The sequence below is a fragment of the Neomonachus schauinslandi genome, chromosome 5, assembly GCF_002201575.2.
Source record: "Neomonachus schauinslandi chromosome 5, ASM220157v2, whole genome shotgun sequence".
NCBI lineage: Eukaryota > Metazoa > Chordata > Mammalia > Carnivora > Phocidae > Neomonachus > Neomonachus schauinslandi.
The window spans coordinates 154,917,928-154,936,299 of NC_058407.1; the positions used below are offsets into that span (position 1 = coordinate 154,917,928).

Below are 18,372 nucleotides of genomic sequence, written 5' to 3' on the forward strand. Positions count from 1 at the left end.
CACCTCAGATGACCCAGCTCTAGAAGCAGCCATTTCTCTGAGGAGCTCTGGTTCCTTTTATTGGAGAACGGTATTTAGAAACCAAGATCTAGGCATATATAAGCAGCAGTAGCTTGTTGTTACTGCTTCAGGAACCGGCTCACTAGCTCCCACCCTGGGAAGCCTTTCCCGACCCCTACCACACAGTACCACCGCTGTTATCCTGCTTCCTGCCAGGATGCTCTACCTCTCTGGTCTTTTCTGGGGGTTTGCCCTGGTCTCGGGCCACATGCCTGACACCTGTCCCGGGAAGGTGTTTTGGGAAGAATGCCTGGCTCTGGGGCAAGAGTCGGCGGGTGCTGAGAGCAGCCTCTCCAAGTAAAGGGCATGACCAACAAGCAGGTCGTTGGCACACACAGCGAGATGGAGAGAGAGCACAGCCACGGGCAGGAGGGGATCCGGCTGCGTCCTGAGCCGCTGCCTGCTCCTGGGCTGCAGACGGAGGGCTTCTTGGGAACACTGTGTCCCCACACGCCTGGGGCGGGGTCTCGCTCTCCAGAACAGTGCCCGGCTTCAGCCGGTTTGCCCTGCTCTGTTCCTCCTGTGGCCCCAGCCCTGATCCTCCACAGATGGAGACTCCCTAGTACCTGCCCAGAGCTATTTCTTCCCTCTGGGCCTTTGCCTGAGCTGTGCTCCCTGCCCGATGTGCCCTTTCTCCTCGCTGCCCTCCACGCTGCTCGCCTACCTCTTAGCCAGCCTTAAAAGTCTCAGCTCAGGCCTCCCCTCCTCCAAGAACCCTTCCGTGACCCCCACACACATCCCAGGGAGAATGAGATGTCACTCCTCCAAGCTTATCTCTGTTGGTCCGCTTATCACATATTCTGATTTCCCCAACAAATATTTACTGAGTGTCTGTCTACTGTGGGCCAGGCTCTGAGGGCAGAGTGGGGAGCGTGGCAATCAGCACTTGCTGAGTATTTCCATGTGCTCGCATCCAACCCTCGCCTTCGTCCTGTGGGGCGGCTGCTCTTACCATCCCGGCGTTACAGGTGGGGCGGGCCAGGCTGCCCAGCCACGCAGTGACAAAGCCGAAACTGGAATCCAGGCAGGCTGGCTGCCCGGCCCGGGATCCTAGCCTCTAAATGCTTCCTCCCTTGAGACAGACAACGGCCCTCCCTGGGCTTACCTTCTCAAGCAGAGGGCTGCTGATAAGCAAGCAGTTACCTAAAGATCCTTTCCGATTTTGACCGCATGCTGTCAGGGAATAAGCAAGTAGAAACGATCAAGTAACTGGGTAGGGAGGTGACTCTGCCTGGGGAGTGCGGGGCGGCGGGGAGGGGTGGTCTCAGGGCAGGTGAATCCTGAAGGATGAGGAGAAACCACTTATGTGGCCAGCTGGTCAGAGAATATTCCGGGCACAGGGGCTTGAATTCAGAAACATCTCGGAATGCTGTTGAGAGTGTAACAGACAAGGGGGAGAAGACCAACGTAGGGCGTTTGTGTTTCCTTCTGTGAGCATTGAGGAGCCTCTGGAGGGTTCCGAGCAGGGGTGTACCCTGGCCCGATTCACAGTTCAAACCATCGCCCTGACCGCTGTGCAGAGGAACATCCTACTAGGACAAGAGGGGTAGCAGAGGCTCCTGCAGGAGGCACGCAGGGCCGGGCACTGGTGGCTTTAACCCTGTTGCGGGGGAAGCCTCAGCGATGGAGAGAGGAGGACTAGCCAGAGGCAGGTTCTGGAAGGGGAGCATGGACAGGACGCTGCTCCGAGGCCCTCGCCACGCTGGGTCCCCCCACCACACGGTGAATGCCCAGAGCAGGACTCTCTTGTTCACCTCAGTTGTCCCCAACCCTGCACCTGCCTCAGTAAACACTTGTGGAGTGAAGAAATGTGATTTCTTCGTGATTTCCCTTTCGCTATTGAGGACATTGAAGCCCAGAGATGGAGTAAGCCGCTCACATCTGCCCAGGGTCAACTCCCAGCTTGGATGTTACAGCCTGCCCGGGACCCACCTCGTTCTGCCAGCGCAGGGATGGGGGGGGCAGAGGTGGAGGGAATGGCTTCCTAATCTCAACATTGGGGCAAATAACAGCTGACCTCACGGGGTTCCTGTGAGGATCGAATGAGAGAATGTACGCAGAACTATGCAGCACCGGGCTGGCCCCTAAAAGTGGCACAGTCAGTGTTTCCAAATCCAGGGCTTGGAAGACAATATTGCATTTCGGTGGCTGTTTCTGCACTGAGCCCCCTTCCTTCCTGTTTTTAATAAAACAAGAAAAACGAAACAAAACCACGCAAAGGCGTTTGTAAAGCTATTCCTAACAGAGACCTGAGGACACACCTATAGACAGAATAGAGCACGATGACCTCACGTGGACGCGCCCTCCCGATCCCACAGCCACGACTCTCTTCCCCTCTCATCCATTCTGCCGCAAAGCCCAGACTCCAGGGTCTTTCACCCGTAAAGAGCTCAGAACGTATCTGCAAGAGAGAAAGGCCTTTTTTTTTTTTTTTAAACCAAACCACAATGCCATTATCCCACCTGAAAAAAAATTTTTTTGACAATAATTCCTCAATACCATCAACTCTCCAGTCGTGTCCACGCTCATAAATGTCCTACCTTTTTGCTCGTTTGTGTGTGTGAATCAGGATCCAATTAAAGGCAGCACATTGTGATTGCAACCCAAGTCTTTAAAGTTTTTGTTCATCTGTAGGTTGTGTCCCCTTTCCTCTCTCACAGGGTATTTATGGAAGGAACTGGGGTGTTTATCCTGTTGCATTCCCCAAGGTCTGGATTTTGCAGGTTGACTTTTCTTTGGTGTCTTTGAACCTGTTCGTCTGTCTTCAGTATTTCCTGAATGGTGGTTAGAGACAGATGCTCGGTCCTGTTTGGGGAGGATTTTTATGTTTTATTACCAACAGCAGTGGGTGTTGCCCAAAGCCATTAATTCATCCGGGGTGCGAAATGTTGATCCATTCACTGCCTCTCCAAGGATTAGCTGGGTCAAACCAGAACTGTTTTAACAGCTATATGACAAGAAAAAAAAAAAGTCAGATGGAGGGAGCCATAGATTAGAAGAAACTTGAAAGGCCTATCAACCAATCACATGTTAACCTCATTTGGATCCCGATTTAAACAAATAAATTGTAAAAACAAAAATCGACATGTAGGAGATGGTTAGAGCTTTGAACTGAATATTTAACAATATTAAGGAATTTTTGTTAGTTATGTTTAACATTGTAATAGCAGTATTTTTAAAAGAGTTCTTACTGCGCGCCTGGGTGGCTTAGTCATTGGGCGTCTGCCTTCAGCTTGGGTCGTGATCCCAGAGTCCTGGGATCGAGCCCCGTGTCGGGCTCCCTGCTCCGCGGGAAGCCTGCTTCTCCCTCTCCCGCTCCCCCTGCTTGTGTTCCCTCTCTCGCTGTGTCTCTGTCAAATAAATAAATAAAATCTTAAAAAAAAAAAAGAATTCTTACTTTTCAAAATACATCTGGAAATGTTTACAGACAAAATCATGACGTCTGAGATTTGCTTGAGAATAATATGGAAGGGAGATGGGGCAGGGCAGGTAGAGATGAAGCACATTAGTGGCCCCGCCGTGATGATTCTTGAAGCTGGTGGTGGACTTCACTGTCTTGAGTTTTTTTGTGTTTGAAATGTTCCATATCCAAAAAAGTCTTTTTTTAACTGAATTCTCTGAAACTAAAGGATACCATTGCTACTGCTGTGAGCATCTTTATGGAAACGTTTCTTGTGGTAGTTGACTTATTTCCTTAGGAAACATTTCCAGTACGTAAGAGAGGACGCTCTATAGGGTCCCACACGCCTCCTTATAAAGCTGTGTCCTTCCTCGGCCTCTGGGGGGCCCTCTCCTGATTCATCCCCTCTCCAACCCACCATGTCAGCCACTTCCCTCTCTGAGTTCCCGGCTTACCCAGCACACCTGGCTGGGTTCTGCGGCTCCCCTCCGCTATGCGTCCTGGACAGCAGATGGTCAGAGAGGCACCGGCTGGGGTGGGCCCTGCTCTCTGGCTGATAGTGTTTCTTTTAGGAACTTCACATCCATCTTCCACCCGGATTATGGCAACTGCTACATATTCAACTGGGGCATGACAGAGAAGGCGCTCCCTTCTGCCAACCCCGGAGCTGAGTTTGGTAAGTCTTGGTTCATCCTGGGGCTGGAGCCATGGGGCTTGAAATCCCCACCTCGTGGGGATTCTTGCCTCGAAGGCAAGAAGACCCAGTGACCACGAGCTGTCAAGGGGGAGGGCTGGGATTAGATAGGAGGTGGCCCACGGAGGGGCGGCCACAGTTGGGCCTCTTCTGTGTGCGGGGAGCCGTTCCGTTGTCCCTGCAAAATGAACAACCCCTTTTAAATTTTTAAAGAAAGGAAGAGTTTTATTGGAGCCCAAGTTAGGAGAGCTGCTGGTGATACACAGTCTTCACAAGGAAGAGAGTGCTTCAGGAAAGGAATGTTTGGAGCAGGATTATATATGGTTTTTACATAAAGGGTTACAAACCATCATGACCAAGGCCGTTCCGGAAAGTGACAGACTTTATCCTATGTTTTTAGTGCGTGCAAGGCTGTATGACTTTGATTTTATGGCAAACAGTGTTTGGTTTTTTTTTTCCTTTATGTTTGGAATGCTCCTTTTTGATTATTTAACAAAGGAGATGTACAATGTGTGCCGCTCAGGGTGGAAATAGAGCCTCTGAGGTTTTGATGGAGTCATTTTGACCTTGGTAAATGTTAAACTATAGCTTCCCTGAGCAGGGCCCACGAATGCTAGAAAATTGAAAATCTCCTTTATGATCCTCCCAGAGCTCCCATCAATGTCTGGGCTAGGGACCAGTGCTCCCATTTTGCTGCTGAGCCCAAGCTCCTGGGCCCTGGGGGAAACCCCAGCTCCACCACTGACCCCCCGGGTGAGCCTGAGCTCAAGACTGACCTTCTGGAAGCCGTGGCTTCCCCGTTCAAAAACAGTATACGATAGCCTAGGAGAGCCTATTGTGTGCACTGCACAGTATCATTGTGACATGAGGCCGTCACCCGCTTAGCACAGTGGCTAGCATGTCCTACGCGCTCAGTATATGCTGAATATTCTTTGGAGGCTTAAAGAACTTGCCCAAGAGCACCCAGCTGACCTGTATCAGAGCTCATACTCTTACTGAGCCTCATTGCGATGCGGTTCTTGAATGAGACAGAGAGGGGGTGAAGGAGTAAACAGAGCGAGAAGCGGTCGATGAGAGAGGCCACTGTGTTGGCCCATCTCTGGGGAAAGACTCATGGTGGCCTCAGGATGGCTTTGGCGAGCCTCCCTCCCCTACCCCACAGCTTCTGGCCTCCCCAGCCTCTGGGAGGCAGGCTGTCATTCTGTCTCAGGGCTGTTGGTCAAGAGGGGCCCAGAGGGGATGCTGATCGCCCATCACCCAGCCCCTGTGCCCCTGAGGTCACTGTGTATCACAGAGGCGCCGGTCACCTCACCTCGCTTCACAGGGGCAGATGATTAGGACCAAGGAGCTCAGCTGCCTGTGTTAGAACCCCAACAATGCCCCTTCTTTGCTGGGTGACCCTGGACAAGTCCTTTCCCTTCTCTGTGCCTCAGTTTGCTCACCTGTAAAACGGGGATTATAATAATACCTTTGCTCTTGTGAGCACCAGTGAGATCATGCATAATAAAGCACTTGGCCCAGCACTCAGCACATAGCAGGTGCTCGATGAATGCTAGCCTGTTGTCCTAGCCACTCAGCATGGCCCTATGGTGGTGCCTAAGATATGGGGTCTAGTCTCTGCCCTCAAGAAGGGAACTATCTGGGGAGGATGGAAGACAGACAATAAAAGATTCATATAAGTGAGGTATGTACTTGGGAGGAATATTTCCAGAGCTAGGAGACCTAGTCTTGGTAGTCAGGGAAGGCTTCTGGAGGAAGTGACACTTGGGCTGAGATCCAAAGGAAGAGCAGGAGGTTCTAGGTGAAGGGTAAAGGGGGCGGGGACATGATCCCAAAGAAAGGAAACAGCATTCTTGAGGGAATAGCATTTGCGAAGGCCCAGCAGCAGCAAGGAGCACGGAAGCCAACAGGGATTGAATGATGAGAACGAGGACTCATAAGATTTCAGGTGGAGCAGGGCAGTCCTGCACCCCTGGATCTACCTGCCACGTGGAAAGAGCTTGCAGGGCTTGGGGGGGAGGGAGAGGCAGGGTGGCTTGGGCTAGGAAGGGGGCCTTGGAGAAGGCAAGAAGTCTCAATTTTCTTGAGGGGCAGCCGGCTTCCTGCGTGGGCCCTAGAGGTCTCCTTAGCTGGGTGGGGAGGGGGCCTGGACAGGTGGGTGTGTTGGGGAGCGAATTGAGGCAGCCCTCGGCCCCACCTTCCCACAGGCCTGAAGCTGATCCTGGACATAGGCCAGGAGGACTACGTGCCCTTCCTCACGTCCACGGCCGGTGCCCGCCTGCTGCTTCATGGGCAGAGGTCCTACCCCTTCATCAAAGACGAGGGCATCTACGCCATGTCAGGGACAGAGACATCCATCGGGGTGCTGGTGGTATGGCCACAGCCCGAGGGCAGCCGGAGGGGGCTGAGGGTGGAAGCTTCCCTCGCGGCCCATTCCCGCCTTGTCTTTGGGCTGGAACCCCGACCAGGGCCAGCATGCTCTGGCGGAAGGTGGGCACGCTCTGGCACCTACTGGGGCCCGGGGCATCCCCCCCGACCCCTGTGGTGCTTGCTGGGAGGGAGGCACACACGGAGCAACCTCTCCGCACACAGGACAAGCTGGAGCGCAAGGGGGAGCCCTACAGCCAGTGCACCGTGAACGGCTCCGACGTCCCCGTACGGAACCTCTACAGCGACTACAACACGACCTACTCTATCCAGGTGGGAAGACAGCGCGGGCCCCTGGCTCCGGGGACCCTGGCAGTCTGCATCTACCAGGCCTGAGGCCTCAGGGCTCTGGGGGAGCTGGTCCTGGCAGGATGGGCTGTACCTGATTTTTGTGGGTGACCACAGGGCGGTTTGGTGGGTTTTGTGGCCTTTGGGGCTGGGGAGCCAGTCCCGTCCCTGGGTGCCCACCAGGGCCCGGGGCCGGCCACTGCTCGTCCCCACTCGGCAGTTGTGCCCGTGGGGATGCCCAAAACACACGGATCTCACTCTGGGGTCTCCCAAAAAGAACGCTTATGTGGGAGAGATGCTGTGCTAAGGGCTGGCCCGTGTTACATCATCCTGTGATCCTGTCTACACCCCACGGGGTGGTAGTAGCATTTATTAATATACTAATAATAGCATTTATCATATATATATGTATATATGATTTACTTGTTATAAGTACTAATATATGGAGAGGAGCAGGCTCATCACGTGCTAGGCAGGCCCTGTTGCAGGTGCTTTACATACAGGGATTCATTTAATCCTCACAGCGATGCTAAGATGTAGGTAATATTCTGAGGAAGGAGGAAATCAGGGTGTACAGGCCCCAGTACAAAGGCCTCATCGACTTAGCTGAGAAGTCCCTCTTTGTATCCGGCCTCGATCCCCCTTGCTGCAGCTGGGGCTTCTCTCTCACCGTGACCTCCAAGGGCAGCCCGGGGGGCCTGTCCCGAGACCCAGCCCCAGTGGAGAAAACCGTCTAAAGTCTCCGCACAGGTGACGACCGTGACCCCTGGCTGACACTTCTTCCCCAGCCTGGGCGGCCTTGGCAGATAAGGAAGCTGAGGCATGACGGGGGGCAGTATAGGGCCTGCCTCTGTGCCTGCTAGCCCTGAGCATGGCATGGGCTTCCCTTTTGCCTGGAACCCCCCCCCCCCCCGCCCACCCTGTCCCGCTGACCTGTGCGCCCCACACCCTGACCCAGCTGGTTTGGCCGCCTTCTATCTGGAGGGGCTTCTGCCTGCAGTGGGGAACTTTGGGAAGTTTCCGAGCTAATGAAGGGATAGACAGACAGCCAGGCAGCACAGGGAGGTGGGGAGCATGGAGAGGGAGGCCACAGAGGCATCCATCAGGCTCAGCCTTAGAGACCTCATTCCAGAAAAAGCTTAGCTCTTGCTTCATCCGGTGCAGCCGCCCCTCTGGCCAGAGACCTTGGCAAAGACCCAGGCCCTGGTCGGGTGCTCTGCTTGCATCCCCCCAACCCTCCGGCCTCTGTCGTGGGGCCTAGAGAGGACTCCTCCTTTCCGGGTGAGACGGTGAGGCCTGGAAGAATGCGAGACCCCGGCCCAAAGTCAGAGCTCCTTGTTGGACCCCGCTGGCCCCCTCGCCCCCGCTCTGCTCCTCCCGGCTGGGCCCGCAGGGAGACCACAGCCCTGTCAGGGAGAACAGGACAGGGCCTGCTAGGCTGTGAAGGAGCAGCGCCGGGAGTGGGAGTAGCTGGGACGGAGCAGGCTGGCTTGGTGGCCGGTGGGGCAGAGCCCAGAGCAGGGGATAGCAAGGGTTGGAGCGAGGGCTCCTCCACACGCAGGACTCGGGAAGCTGGGACAAGCGGAGACACAGGAGTACCAGCCACTTCCATTCCCCATGCGGTGCCAGGCTCTCCTGACCTTAGCCCACAGGGGCGACTGTCACCCTGCTCCACCCGTGAGTGACCGCAATTGGCCTCCGAGTGCGCTGGAACCAGGCTGGGGTTACCTGAAACCCCAGCACGAGTAGAGAGTCATCCTCCGCAGTCCCCAAGGCGCCAAACCCACTCTTCCTCCCCCTGCCCCCACGAGGGGACACTCTGCTCCATCAAAGCTGGCAGCCCTGTTAATGAGACCTATCGAAGGTTGGCTACAGTATTGGGACCAAGCCACCTCTCCCCATGTCCTGTTTGGGGCCCCGGCTCTGCAAGGTGGGGTCCTCAGAGACCTGGGTCTGGCCTGAGTCCCTCTGTGGGGACCAGGCACTGAGCAGGACAGCCACGCCCTGGCTGCAGGGGCCACGAGGCGCAGCTCCTCAGCCGGGGAGACTCCTCCCCTGGCTCCCCGGCTCCCCGGGCCTCGGCATTATCTCCCCCGGGGCCCCTACCCCGGGGCTGGGACGGAGCATCGCAGTCACGGCTGTGTTCTCCCGCCCTCCCACCGCAGGCCTGTATTCGCTCCTGCTTCCAAGAGCACATGATCCAGAACTGCAGCTGTGCCCACTTCCTGTACCCACTGCCCCATGGGGAGAGATACTGCAACAACCGCGAGTTCCCAGACTGGGGTGAGTGCAGAGTCCCGGGCACTGGCGCCCAGGGCCGGCTGGGGCTCTGACCGCAAAGCCAGGGGCAGAGCTCCACGTCCTCAGCAGGGCTGGGGGTGGGGCCGGGCCTGCACCTCCATGGCCTGCAGCCCGCTCCGCCCCAGGCCCCCTCCCTCCTGTGTATGGGTGCCCCGTAAATGCCTGCACACGCATGAGCTTGGCGTGCAGCGGCTGGCGAGGGCACGTATGTGTGCGGACATGGGAGAGGGCATTTGTATGCTCGTGTCTTAATGCACAAAACTCGGGACCAGGTCTGCACGTGTGTTCACACATGGGCGTGGATGGCTTCCAGTGTTTTCATCTGTGCACGCTGGTTCGTGTGCCCACATGGTGTGTGCGCGCATGCACCCACAGTGCCACATGTATGAGCCTCAGCATGCGTGTCTGTGTGTGTGAGCTCACTGGGTCTCTCCATGGGGTGCTGGGTGGGAAGGGAGACTGAGGTGGCCTCCAAGAGTCTGAGGCCCGAAGCCACAGAAGGAGGAACCCTGGCGTCCAAACATGATGGATGTTGTCGGAGGCAGGGAGAGTCCCACCACCTCATAAAACCAACGAAATATGTAGCCAAGGGGGGGGAACCATCCCTTTGGACCACCCATCCCTTCATGCATGACTCCATCACCCTGACCCCCAGCCCTGAGTGGGGATGACAGAGGGAAAGCTGCTCTCATCCTGCTGAGCTGAGTCTGGGCTGTCTGGGGAGAGACTCCCCCAGGCCAGGCTGGGGCGAAATGGCTGGACATCGGGGGTGCAGGGGAAGGGATGACCCTCCATGGCAGGAGAGCTTGGGCAGAAACAGCGCCCCCTCCCACCGAACCATCGGCCTTGGGTGGCCATGGCCAGGAGGGCAGGGGGCAGCCGGAGGCTCAGAGGGGGAGAGGAAAACATCTAGAAATCCCCTCCCTTAAGTCTCCCCCCCCCCGCCGTCTTGCTCAGCCTATTGTTACTCGCACCTGTGCATGAGCGTGGCCCAGAGGGAAACCTGCATCAACATGTGCAAGGAGTCCTGCAAGTGAGTGGGGGGCATGGAGACTGGGGGACGGGGGTGGGGGGTGCGGAGACTCGGGGGGCAGGGGTGGGGAGCAGTGCTAGCAAGGACAGCGACAGCCACAGAGCTGCCTTCTCTCTTCCAGTGACACCCAGTACAAGATGACCATCTCCATGGCCGACTGGCCTTCTGAGGCGTCTGAGGTGAGGTGGTGGAGTGGCCAAGCTCCTGGCCGCCCACCTTTGGGCTGGGGGACAGGTCTGGGCACAGGTCTGCACGCTGTCTGTCCCTCCAGCCATGTCTCCCAAGGCGCTGTGCTGGGGACACAGCAGTGAAGAGAGAGGCACAGCCCTTTGCTCTCAGGGAGCTTACATTCTAGTGGGGGAGACAGACAACATGCGGAAATTAGATCATTTCAAAGTGTGATAATGGCACGAAGTAGACAGGATGAGCGCAGAGTAACCAGGGGAAACCCCTTTAGACAGAGTGGTCAGGGAAGACCTCCCTGCAAAGGCGACGTTTGAGTGAAAGTGGCAGGAGAAGCTGAGCTGGCCTGGGCAGGGCTGGGGAGGAGGATCCAGGCAGAGGGACAGCACCTGCAAGGGCCAGAGGTGGGAAAGAGGCGGCGCAGGATGGCTAGGCATCTGGGGGAAGCGTCTGGAGCCCAGAAGGCCTTCTCCCAACAGCAGCAGCCAGGGGGCACCATTACCTTCCTCCTCTCTGTGCCAAAACACCGTCCCTGGGCCTTCGGGAAGCTTCGGGGCTGTGTCCCCGACCCGTAGCAGGGCCCATGATTGGGAGGGGGTGCTGGAGGTGCCATTTTTTTTCAGCTGCCTTCTTGGATTCCAGGATTGGATTTTCCACGTCCTGTCTCAGGAGCGGGACCAAAGCACCAATATCACCTTGAACAGGTGAGCCTAGAGTCTGGATGGGGCTGGGGAATGCAGAAAATGGGAGGAACCAGAGCCCCAAGGGAGGGGTTTGGATATAGGGCAGCTCCGCAGACACCTTCTCACACTGGTCAGATCCAGGAGGAGGCCTGAAGGATGAGGCACTGGGAATGAGAGAGAAGCCAGCTAATGGAATTCAGGGTCCACCACTTCCCAAGGACAGCCTGTTCTTCCATATGCCACCTGTTCACCCACCCACCCATCCACCCATTCGTTCCTCCATTATTCATCCATCCTTCCACCATCCATCTGTCCATTTGCTTGTCTATCCATCCGTCCATCCATCCATCCATCCATCCATCATCCCTCTAATTTTCCTCCCATCCATCTATATCCATTCACCCATCCAGCCACTCATCCATCCTTCCACTCATCCTCCACCCATTTCTCCATCTTTCCACCCATCAAACACAAACATGAATTGAGCACAGAAAAGACACAGGTCCATATTCTTGGGAAGCTCCAGTCTAGAGAGCAGAAATATGCCAACAGGGCTTATGGTGGTGAGAGTCTGTGTAAGACCCTTCCTTTGGGAGCACAGCAGGGAAGAAGCTATCTGCCTGAGAGATAAGGGAGGTCTGTAAAAGGAGGTGACACTTGAGCTAACTCTCCAAGGAGGAGCAGGAACTGTTCAAATAAGAAGAGGCAAAGATGCTCAGCCAGAAGACTGGAGGTGTGAGAGAGCATAACTTTTCTGAGGACTATTGGGTGCAAAGGGGAAGCCCACTTGGCCAACTCTCTGTGCCCCAGGTCCCCTGATAAAGAAGCAAGGCTTAGGACTCTATCCAGAGCCTACTGTGTATGGGCTGGGCCCCCCCGGGGGGTGGGAGAGGGGAGCTCAGAGGCAGTCCTCGGGGCCCCCAGGAAGGATGCTGGGCAGAGATGCTCTTCGTGGCCCCAAGGCCCAGAGGGGACAGGAAGGGCCGCACTTTGGGCTCTTGCTTGGACCTCACCCCTCCTGGGAGTGGACATGTGAGAAACTCAAGGCAGAGGACTGCCCCTTGGCTATCTCTCGTGTGTGTGTGTGTGTGTGTGTGTTTGTGTGTATACACGTGCACGCACAAGCATGTCCCGGGAGGGGGCACCAGCCCTTCTTGCTGCTTCTACAGGAAGGGAGTCGTCAAGCTCAACATCTACTTCCAAGAATTCAACTATCGCACCATTGAGGAGTCAGCAGCCAATAACGTGAGTCTGGGGGCTCCCGACTCTCAGCCCTCCCTGCTGCCCCTCCACCCTGCACCCTGAGGGTGGGGAGGGTCCCAAGCCCAACGGAAATTAGAATGGTTTCCCTGGGTTGAGATGGTCACCCTGTCCCCCTTCCTGGCCAACAGCCCCTCTCCGGGGAAGCCGTGAGGCAGGGCTCAAGGCAGGAATCTGTGGCCCGACCCCCACCAGGCCATGCACCCTCTGCTCCCCACAGATTGTTTGGCTGCTCTCAAACCTGGGCGGCCAGTTTGGCTTCTGGATGGGGGGCTCGGTGCTGTGCCTCATCGAATTCGGAGAGATCCTCATCGACTTTGTGTGGATCACCATCATCAAGCTGGTGGCCTTCGCCAAGAGCCTGCGGCAGAGGCGGGCCCAGGCTCACTATGCTGGCCCGCCGCCCACCGTGGCTGAGCTGGTGGAGGCTCACACCAACTTTGGCTTCCAGCCTGATGTGGCCAGGCCTGGCCCTGACCCTGGGACCTACCCTGATGAGCAGACCCTGCCCATCCCGGGCACCCCACCTCCCAACTATGACTCCCTCCGTCTGCAGCCGCTGGACGTCATCGAGTCTGACAGTGAGGGCGATGCCATCTAGACCCAAGAAGCCAACATCATGGCCCCAGGCTTCACTCTGGGGTGCTCTCTCCAAAGGGCCAGGATGATGGGAATCTGAGGCCACAGTCTATGTGTGTCCCTCAACAGAGAGACCAGCAGCTCCTGGCCAGTCCCAGGCCAAGGGCTCTGTAGGGTCACGGTGTGGGTACAGATGTGGGTAATGTGTACTCATTTGGTTCCTGCCCACATCCCCAACCTGACCTGATCCTTGGCTGGGACGTCCCCAGCTTGGCTCCAGAGACCCTGGAACACTGTCCTCTGCAAACAGGCTAGTTTTTTCCCAGTGCCACTCACCGTTTGCTCCCGAGACAAACAGCTGGTCATGCTGTGCTGTCTGTCCTCAGAATGTTTTCTGTCCTGGCCTTGGCTGACCTCTGCCAATGGGTTTAGTGAAGGCACCAACTGTGGAGAGCAGAAGAGCATCAGGCCCAGGGGCGGGGTGGGGGGGCCTGCTGCCAGGTGGCCTGAGTTTTGTTCTAGAAAATAAAAGTAGAACACATAGAGCTGAGCTTTGTTCTTTGTCGGATGGGGCAGTTGGAGTGCGCTGGTGCACAAGTGGGCTTGTGACTTACTCAGTGCCATCCACCGTACTACTTTGGGTTGCAAGGACAGAGACAAATAGTAAGACTCAAGCTGGCTTAAGTGAAAGAATCTCAAGCAACTCAAATAGTGTCTCTCGGTCTCTGCTTTCCTCGGGCTCTCCTCACACTGAAAGCCCGCCTGTGAGTCCAAACTCACCGTGTCTCCAGCTCAGCAAACATCTAGGAGAAGTACCTCTTCCCCAGTTGTCTCAGCAAGTTCCCAGGCTGACTCTCACTGGTCACTGATTGGGTCACATGCATATCTCTGAACCAATCAGTGTGATAGGCTGCTTGGATTGGTCAGACCCTGCCCATACCTGAGGCCAGGTGACCCCCAGCAGAATCACATGGCCCCCGGGGGGTAGGGACATGGCTCCAAGCATTGCCAGATAAAATACAGGCCCTCAAGTTAAATATGAATTTCAGATAAACAACGAATTGATTTTTTAGTATCAGTACATCTGCGTAATTGGGACGGGTGTCTGGGTGGCTCAGTAGGTTGAGCGACCAACTCTTGATTTTGGCTCAGGTCATGGTCTGAGAGTCGTGAGACTGAGCCCCATATGGGGCTCCTCTCTCAGTGTGGAGTCTGCTTCAGATTCTCTCTCCTTCTCCCTCTGTCCCTCCCCCACCCATGCATGCATGTGCACTTGCTCTCTAAACAAAAATGTTTTTAAAATTAAGAGGTATCCGGGACACATTACGTTAATAAAATCATTTGTTGTTTTTCTGAAATTCAAATTTAACGGAGTGTCCTGTAGTTTTAGTTGCTAAGTATGGGAACCCTGATAGCTCTCCAAAGAGAGACCAGGGAGCTGTTTCCAAAGAAGAATGGGGCCTGCCAGGTGCAGGGAGCTGACCACCTGCCTGCCCCAGTCGCGAAGCAGCTCTGACTGTAGAGCCTGGACGTCCGAGGGCCCAGCCCTGCTGGCAGAGAACGCCTGGGTCCTCGGCTGGAAAGGCAAACAAGCAGGCCTCCCATTAAGTGCCCACAGTGGCACCTGTGGGGGAAGGCGGTGCCACAGACTTGGTGCCACTCCAGCCAAAGGCAGCACTGGGAGGGATTGTGTGGGGAGGGCCTGGGGGAAGGGGGTTTCCCAGCTCAGGGTCAGGCGGGTCTGCAGGCTGGAGTCCAGTTCTTGGTGGTTACAATAACTCCCATGACACTACTTTTATTGTTAGTGATAGTTGTCATCACACTATTATTAGTTGTTGTTATCATCAAACAATGGCTACATTGTATCAAACACTTAACACACACTTATCAGGCCAAGTGCTTTGCAAGTCTTTTTCCAATTAATTCTCAGAATGACTGAGAAGTATTACCATCCCATCTTAAGGGTAAGTAAATTGAGACTCAGAGAGGTGAAGTCATATGCTCCAGGTCACTCTTCCAGTAAGTGACGAAGGTAAAACTCCAGCCTCATCCCCTGGCTGCCGGTGGTCACAAGAATACCAGTCCCAGAGAGGGGCGCCTGGGTGGCTCAGTCGTTAAGCGTCTGCCTTCGGCTCAGGTCATGATCCCAGGGACCTGGGATTGAGCCCCGCGTCGGGCTCCCTGCTCAGCAGGAAGCCTGCTTCTCCCTCTCCCACTCCCCCTGCTTGTGTTCCCTCTCTGGCTGTCTCTATCAAATAAATAAAATCTTTAAAAAAAAAAAAAAAAAAGAATACCAGTCCCTTAGAGGAGCCCAGAGCTTTCACATTTATGGTCTCATCTGAAGCTGTGGGGCAGGCAGAGCAAAGGTTATTAGCAAGCTCCCTTTGCCAGCTCCTTGGTCACACTAATTCGAGCTGACTTAAGCTAAAAAAGGGAATCCATTGGTTCTTGTAATAAAAGTCCAGGGATTTCAGGTATGGCTGTATCCAGGGGTTCATAGATCTGGTGATTTCCCCAGCTCTGAGCTTTCTTTTCTTCCATATTGATGTCCCTCTCAAATAGGTTCCCTTCATGTACTGCTCTTCACCCCACAGCTCCAAGCTCCATTCCCTCAGCCCAGCAACTATAGAGTGGGAAGAAAGCTCCTCCCTCACAGTGTCCCAGCAAAAGCCCCGAGAATGAGGGTCACTGGATCAGCCCAGGCCACATATTCATCCTGAACTGGGAGAGGCATTTGAAGCAGGAGTGGGAAGGGGGCACTTGTGACCCCCGCTGTACCTCACTGGCTCTTCAAATAACCCTGATTAGGTTCCACTGTGGCTCCTGTTTTTCACAAGAGGAAATGAGGCTAAGAGAGGTGAAGCGACTTCCCCAAGGTCACACAGTCGGGAGGTGGCGAAGCCAGGAATCAAACAGCTCTCCTGGACACCGGCACAAAGGTCACCCCAAAGAGGTTTCCACTTTCCACAGCACATTCCGCCTTCCAGGTTTCCGGCTCTCACTTCTTCAAGGCAGGAGCCAGGCTCGATCCCTGCCAGGGACATCCCGTGATCCACCGCATGAGAAACCAAAATATTTTTCTTGGTGCGGGTTCTTTCGGGGCCAGCAAAACTGGTTCCAAGGATGTGGGGACAGAACGTGTGGGAACCCCTAGATGACAAGGCCAGCACGACACCGGCCCTGGCAGCCTGCAGGGGCTGGTTCCCGAGAGGCCGTCGGCACAGCAGTGCCACTCTGGAGGGCCAGCACGAGCCGGTTCTCCGGGGAGGGAGTAGGTGTTGTGCGCTCACCTCACACCCCGCGGTCAGGAGCGCGGGAGCCATGGGCACCAGTGACTCCGGGCAAGCCCCTAAACCTCCCACACCTCAGGTTCCTTTGTGTGTAAGATGGGGATAATCCCTGAGGCCGTTGAAAGGCATCAGAGAGAGAAGTAAGGCTTACGCAGCAGCAGGAACACACGGACACATCAATTCCAATAAAGGACCCTTCAGACACGGTGGCGCCCCCCTCTCCCTTGCTAACAGAAATCCAGCCTGTTCACGGCACCAGTGCGCCGGGCCCAGGCAATAAATCCTGCCTGGTCTACACCAGGGTTTCCGTGCTGGAGGGGAGTCTGGCCCCCGGGCAAGGTCTGGAGACCTTTCTGGCTGTCCCAGCTGGGGCGTGCCACTGGCATCCAGTGGACAGAGGTCAGGGATACCACTGAATGCCCATCGACCAGCCTGCTGAAGACGACAGGAGTGTGGAGGCTGAGAACTCCAAATGGAGGCAGTCCTGTTCCCCACGCTCCCAGCCTCGCTTGCAGCTGGGAGGATGCCGGTGACCAAGAACTGGCCAGGGAGACCGAGGAGAAAGCCACGGGGGCCCCTGGGGAGCCCTCTGCCTGCAGGGTGGAAGGGACAGCACCCCCTCTTCCTTCGTCCCCCCGAATGCCGTGTGATGGCTGCAGCTGCAAGAGTCGCCCCACCGGGAGGAAGCAGCCAGCACACGCAGAAAAGGTCAAGATCACAGGGAGGCTGGTCCTGGTCCTGACTCCTCCAGCCACTGAGTCAGTGCCCACAGCTGGGACCGTGGGACTTCTCGATCTTGAGAAAGCTCAACTCCTATTTGCTTGAGTCACTCAAATTATATTATTCTGTTCATCTTAACAGATAAGAGAAGCTACTGGCAAAAAACCTGATAGAGTCCACATCATCCCGTGAGCTGTCAAATAAGAGAAAGTAAAAGCCTGAGTCCTCATCACGGCCGACGGGCTGGTCAGTGATCTGGCCCCCAGCTCCCCTCTGACCTGATTTCCTACTTCCATGCTGCTGACCTTGGACGTGCCCCAGGGCCTGGTCCGCGCTGGTCCCTCACTGCCACGCACAGCTCTGATCTGTGGGTCCGGGAGCTGCCCTCCACCCTGATGCCACCATCCGACATCATCTTCTTTGTTGGTTTCTCTGGTGATTCTCCCCCTCCTTCCCGGCCCGTGTCCCAGTGCGTGGAGCATGGCTCATGGGAGGCACCCAAATATTCACTGAGCAAAGGAAAGAAAACAGCCTTCTTTCATTTCACAGTATTTATCAATTCCCTTTTCAAGATTGGATCATTTAGAAAATCATCTGAAAATTCTGCTCTAATAAATAATATGCCTCTAATTTACAGCCCCCCCAACCCTTTTTTTGATTATACAAATGAATCAAGTCTTTTGGAAATGAATCCTCCCAACCCCAGGCAGAATTTTTGAGCAAATCCATTCTGGAGAGCTGCTGTGACCCATGAACCCCAGCCCTAGGCCTCTTCTCAACCAGGTGCAGGGGTGGGGGGAGGCGGTCAGTAGTCCACATTCCGCATGTTAGCCACTGTGGTGGCCAGGCGCCGGGGCAGGCCTTTGCTGACCTGCCTGTAGTCCTCAGGTTTGGTCTTCAAGAGTGTCACGATGTTCTGAAGGGTGCGGGATGGCTGCAGGCCCAGAGCATCCATCACGTTGATCAGGTAGTCTGTAGGGATGGGGAGCAGACAGACACAGCTCAAAAGACTGAGCACCAAGCGGGACAGAGAGATAGAGAAGTCCACCCCGAACCCCAAAATGCCGGTTGCCTGCTCTGCCCCAAGCAGCCAGGCCTTTACTCTGATGGTTTTTCCAAGAGGATTAAACCTACTGTCAGCTTAGGGGCGCCTGGGTGGCTCAACTAGTTGAGCGTCCAACTCTTGATTTCAGCTCAGGTCATGATCTCAGGGTCATGAGATCAAGCCCTGCATCAGGCTCCACGCTCAGCACAGAGTCTGCCTGGGATTCTTTTTCTCCCTCTCCCTCTGCCCCTCCTCCCTGCTTGCATGTGCTTGCTCTCACTCTCTCTTTCAAATAAATAAACAAAATCAAGGAAGGAAGGAAGGAAGGAAGGAAGGAAGGAAGGAAGGATGGAAGAAGGAAGGAAGGAAGGAAGGAAGGAAGGAAGGAAGGAAGGAAGGAAGGAAGGAA

General features: G+C 55.4%; 2 protein-coding genes across 2 annotated transcripts in view; one reads left to right on the forward strand and one right to left on the reverse strand.

Annotated features, from left to right (window-relative positions):
• SCNN1B (sodium channel epithelial 1 subunit beta) overlaps nt 1-13,450 on the forward strand; it is a 55,821-nt gene extending 42,371 nt beyond the window's left edge. The window contains exons 5-13 of the mRNA XM_021686845.1: nt 4,033-4,136; nt 6,362-6,525; nt 6,747-6,854; nt 9,035-9,152; nt 10,128-10,203; nt 10,325-10,382; nt 11,029-11,090; nt 12,239-12,314; nt 12,550-13,450. Of these exons, the coding sequence (XP_021542520.1) occupies nt 4,033-4,136; nt 6,362-6,525; nt 6,747-6,854; nt 9,035-9,152; nt 10,128-10,203; nt 10,325-10,382; nt 11,029-11,090; nt 12,239-12,314; nt 12,550-12,930 (1,147 nt within the window). The 3' untranslated portion in view covers nt 12,931-13,450. The remainder of the gene's footprint in view (nt 1-4,032; nt 4,137-6,361; nt 6,526-6,746; nt 6,855-9,034; nt 9,153-10,127; nt 10,204-10,324; nt 10,383-11,028; nt 11,091-12,238; nt 12,315-12,549) is intronic.
• Nucleotides 13,451-17,454: 4,004 nt separating this feature from the next.
• The window catches only part of COG7 (component of oligomeric golgi complex 7), a 73,296-nt gene continuing 72,378 nt past the window's right edge, over nt 17,455-18,372 (reverse strand). Inside the window, exon 17 of the mRNA XM_021686846.1 lies at nt 17,455-17,890. Coding sequence (XP_021542521.1) covers nt 17,724-17,890 — 167 coding nt within the window. The 3' untranslated portion in view covers nt 17,455-17,723. The remainder of the gene's footprint in view (nt 17,891-18,372) is intronic.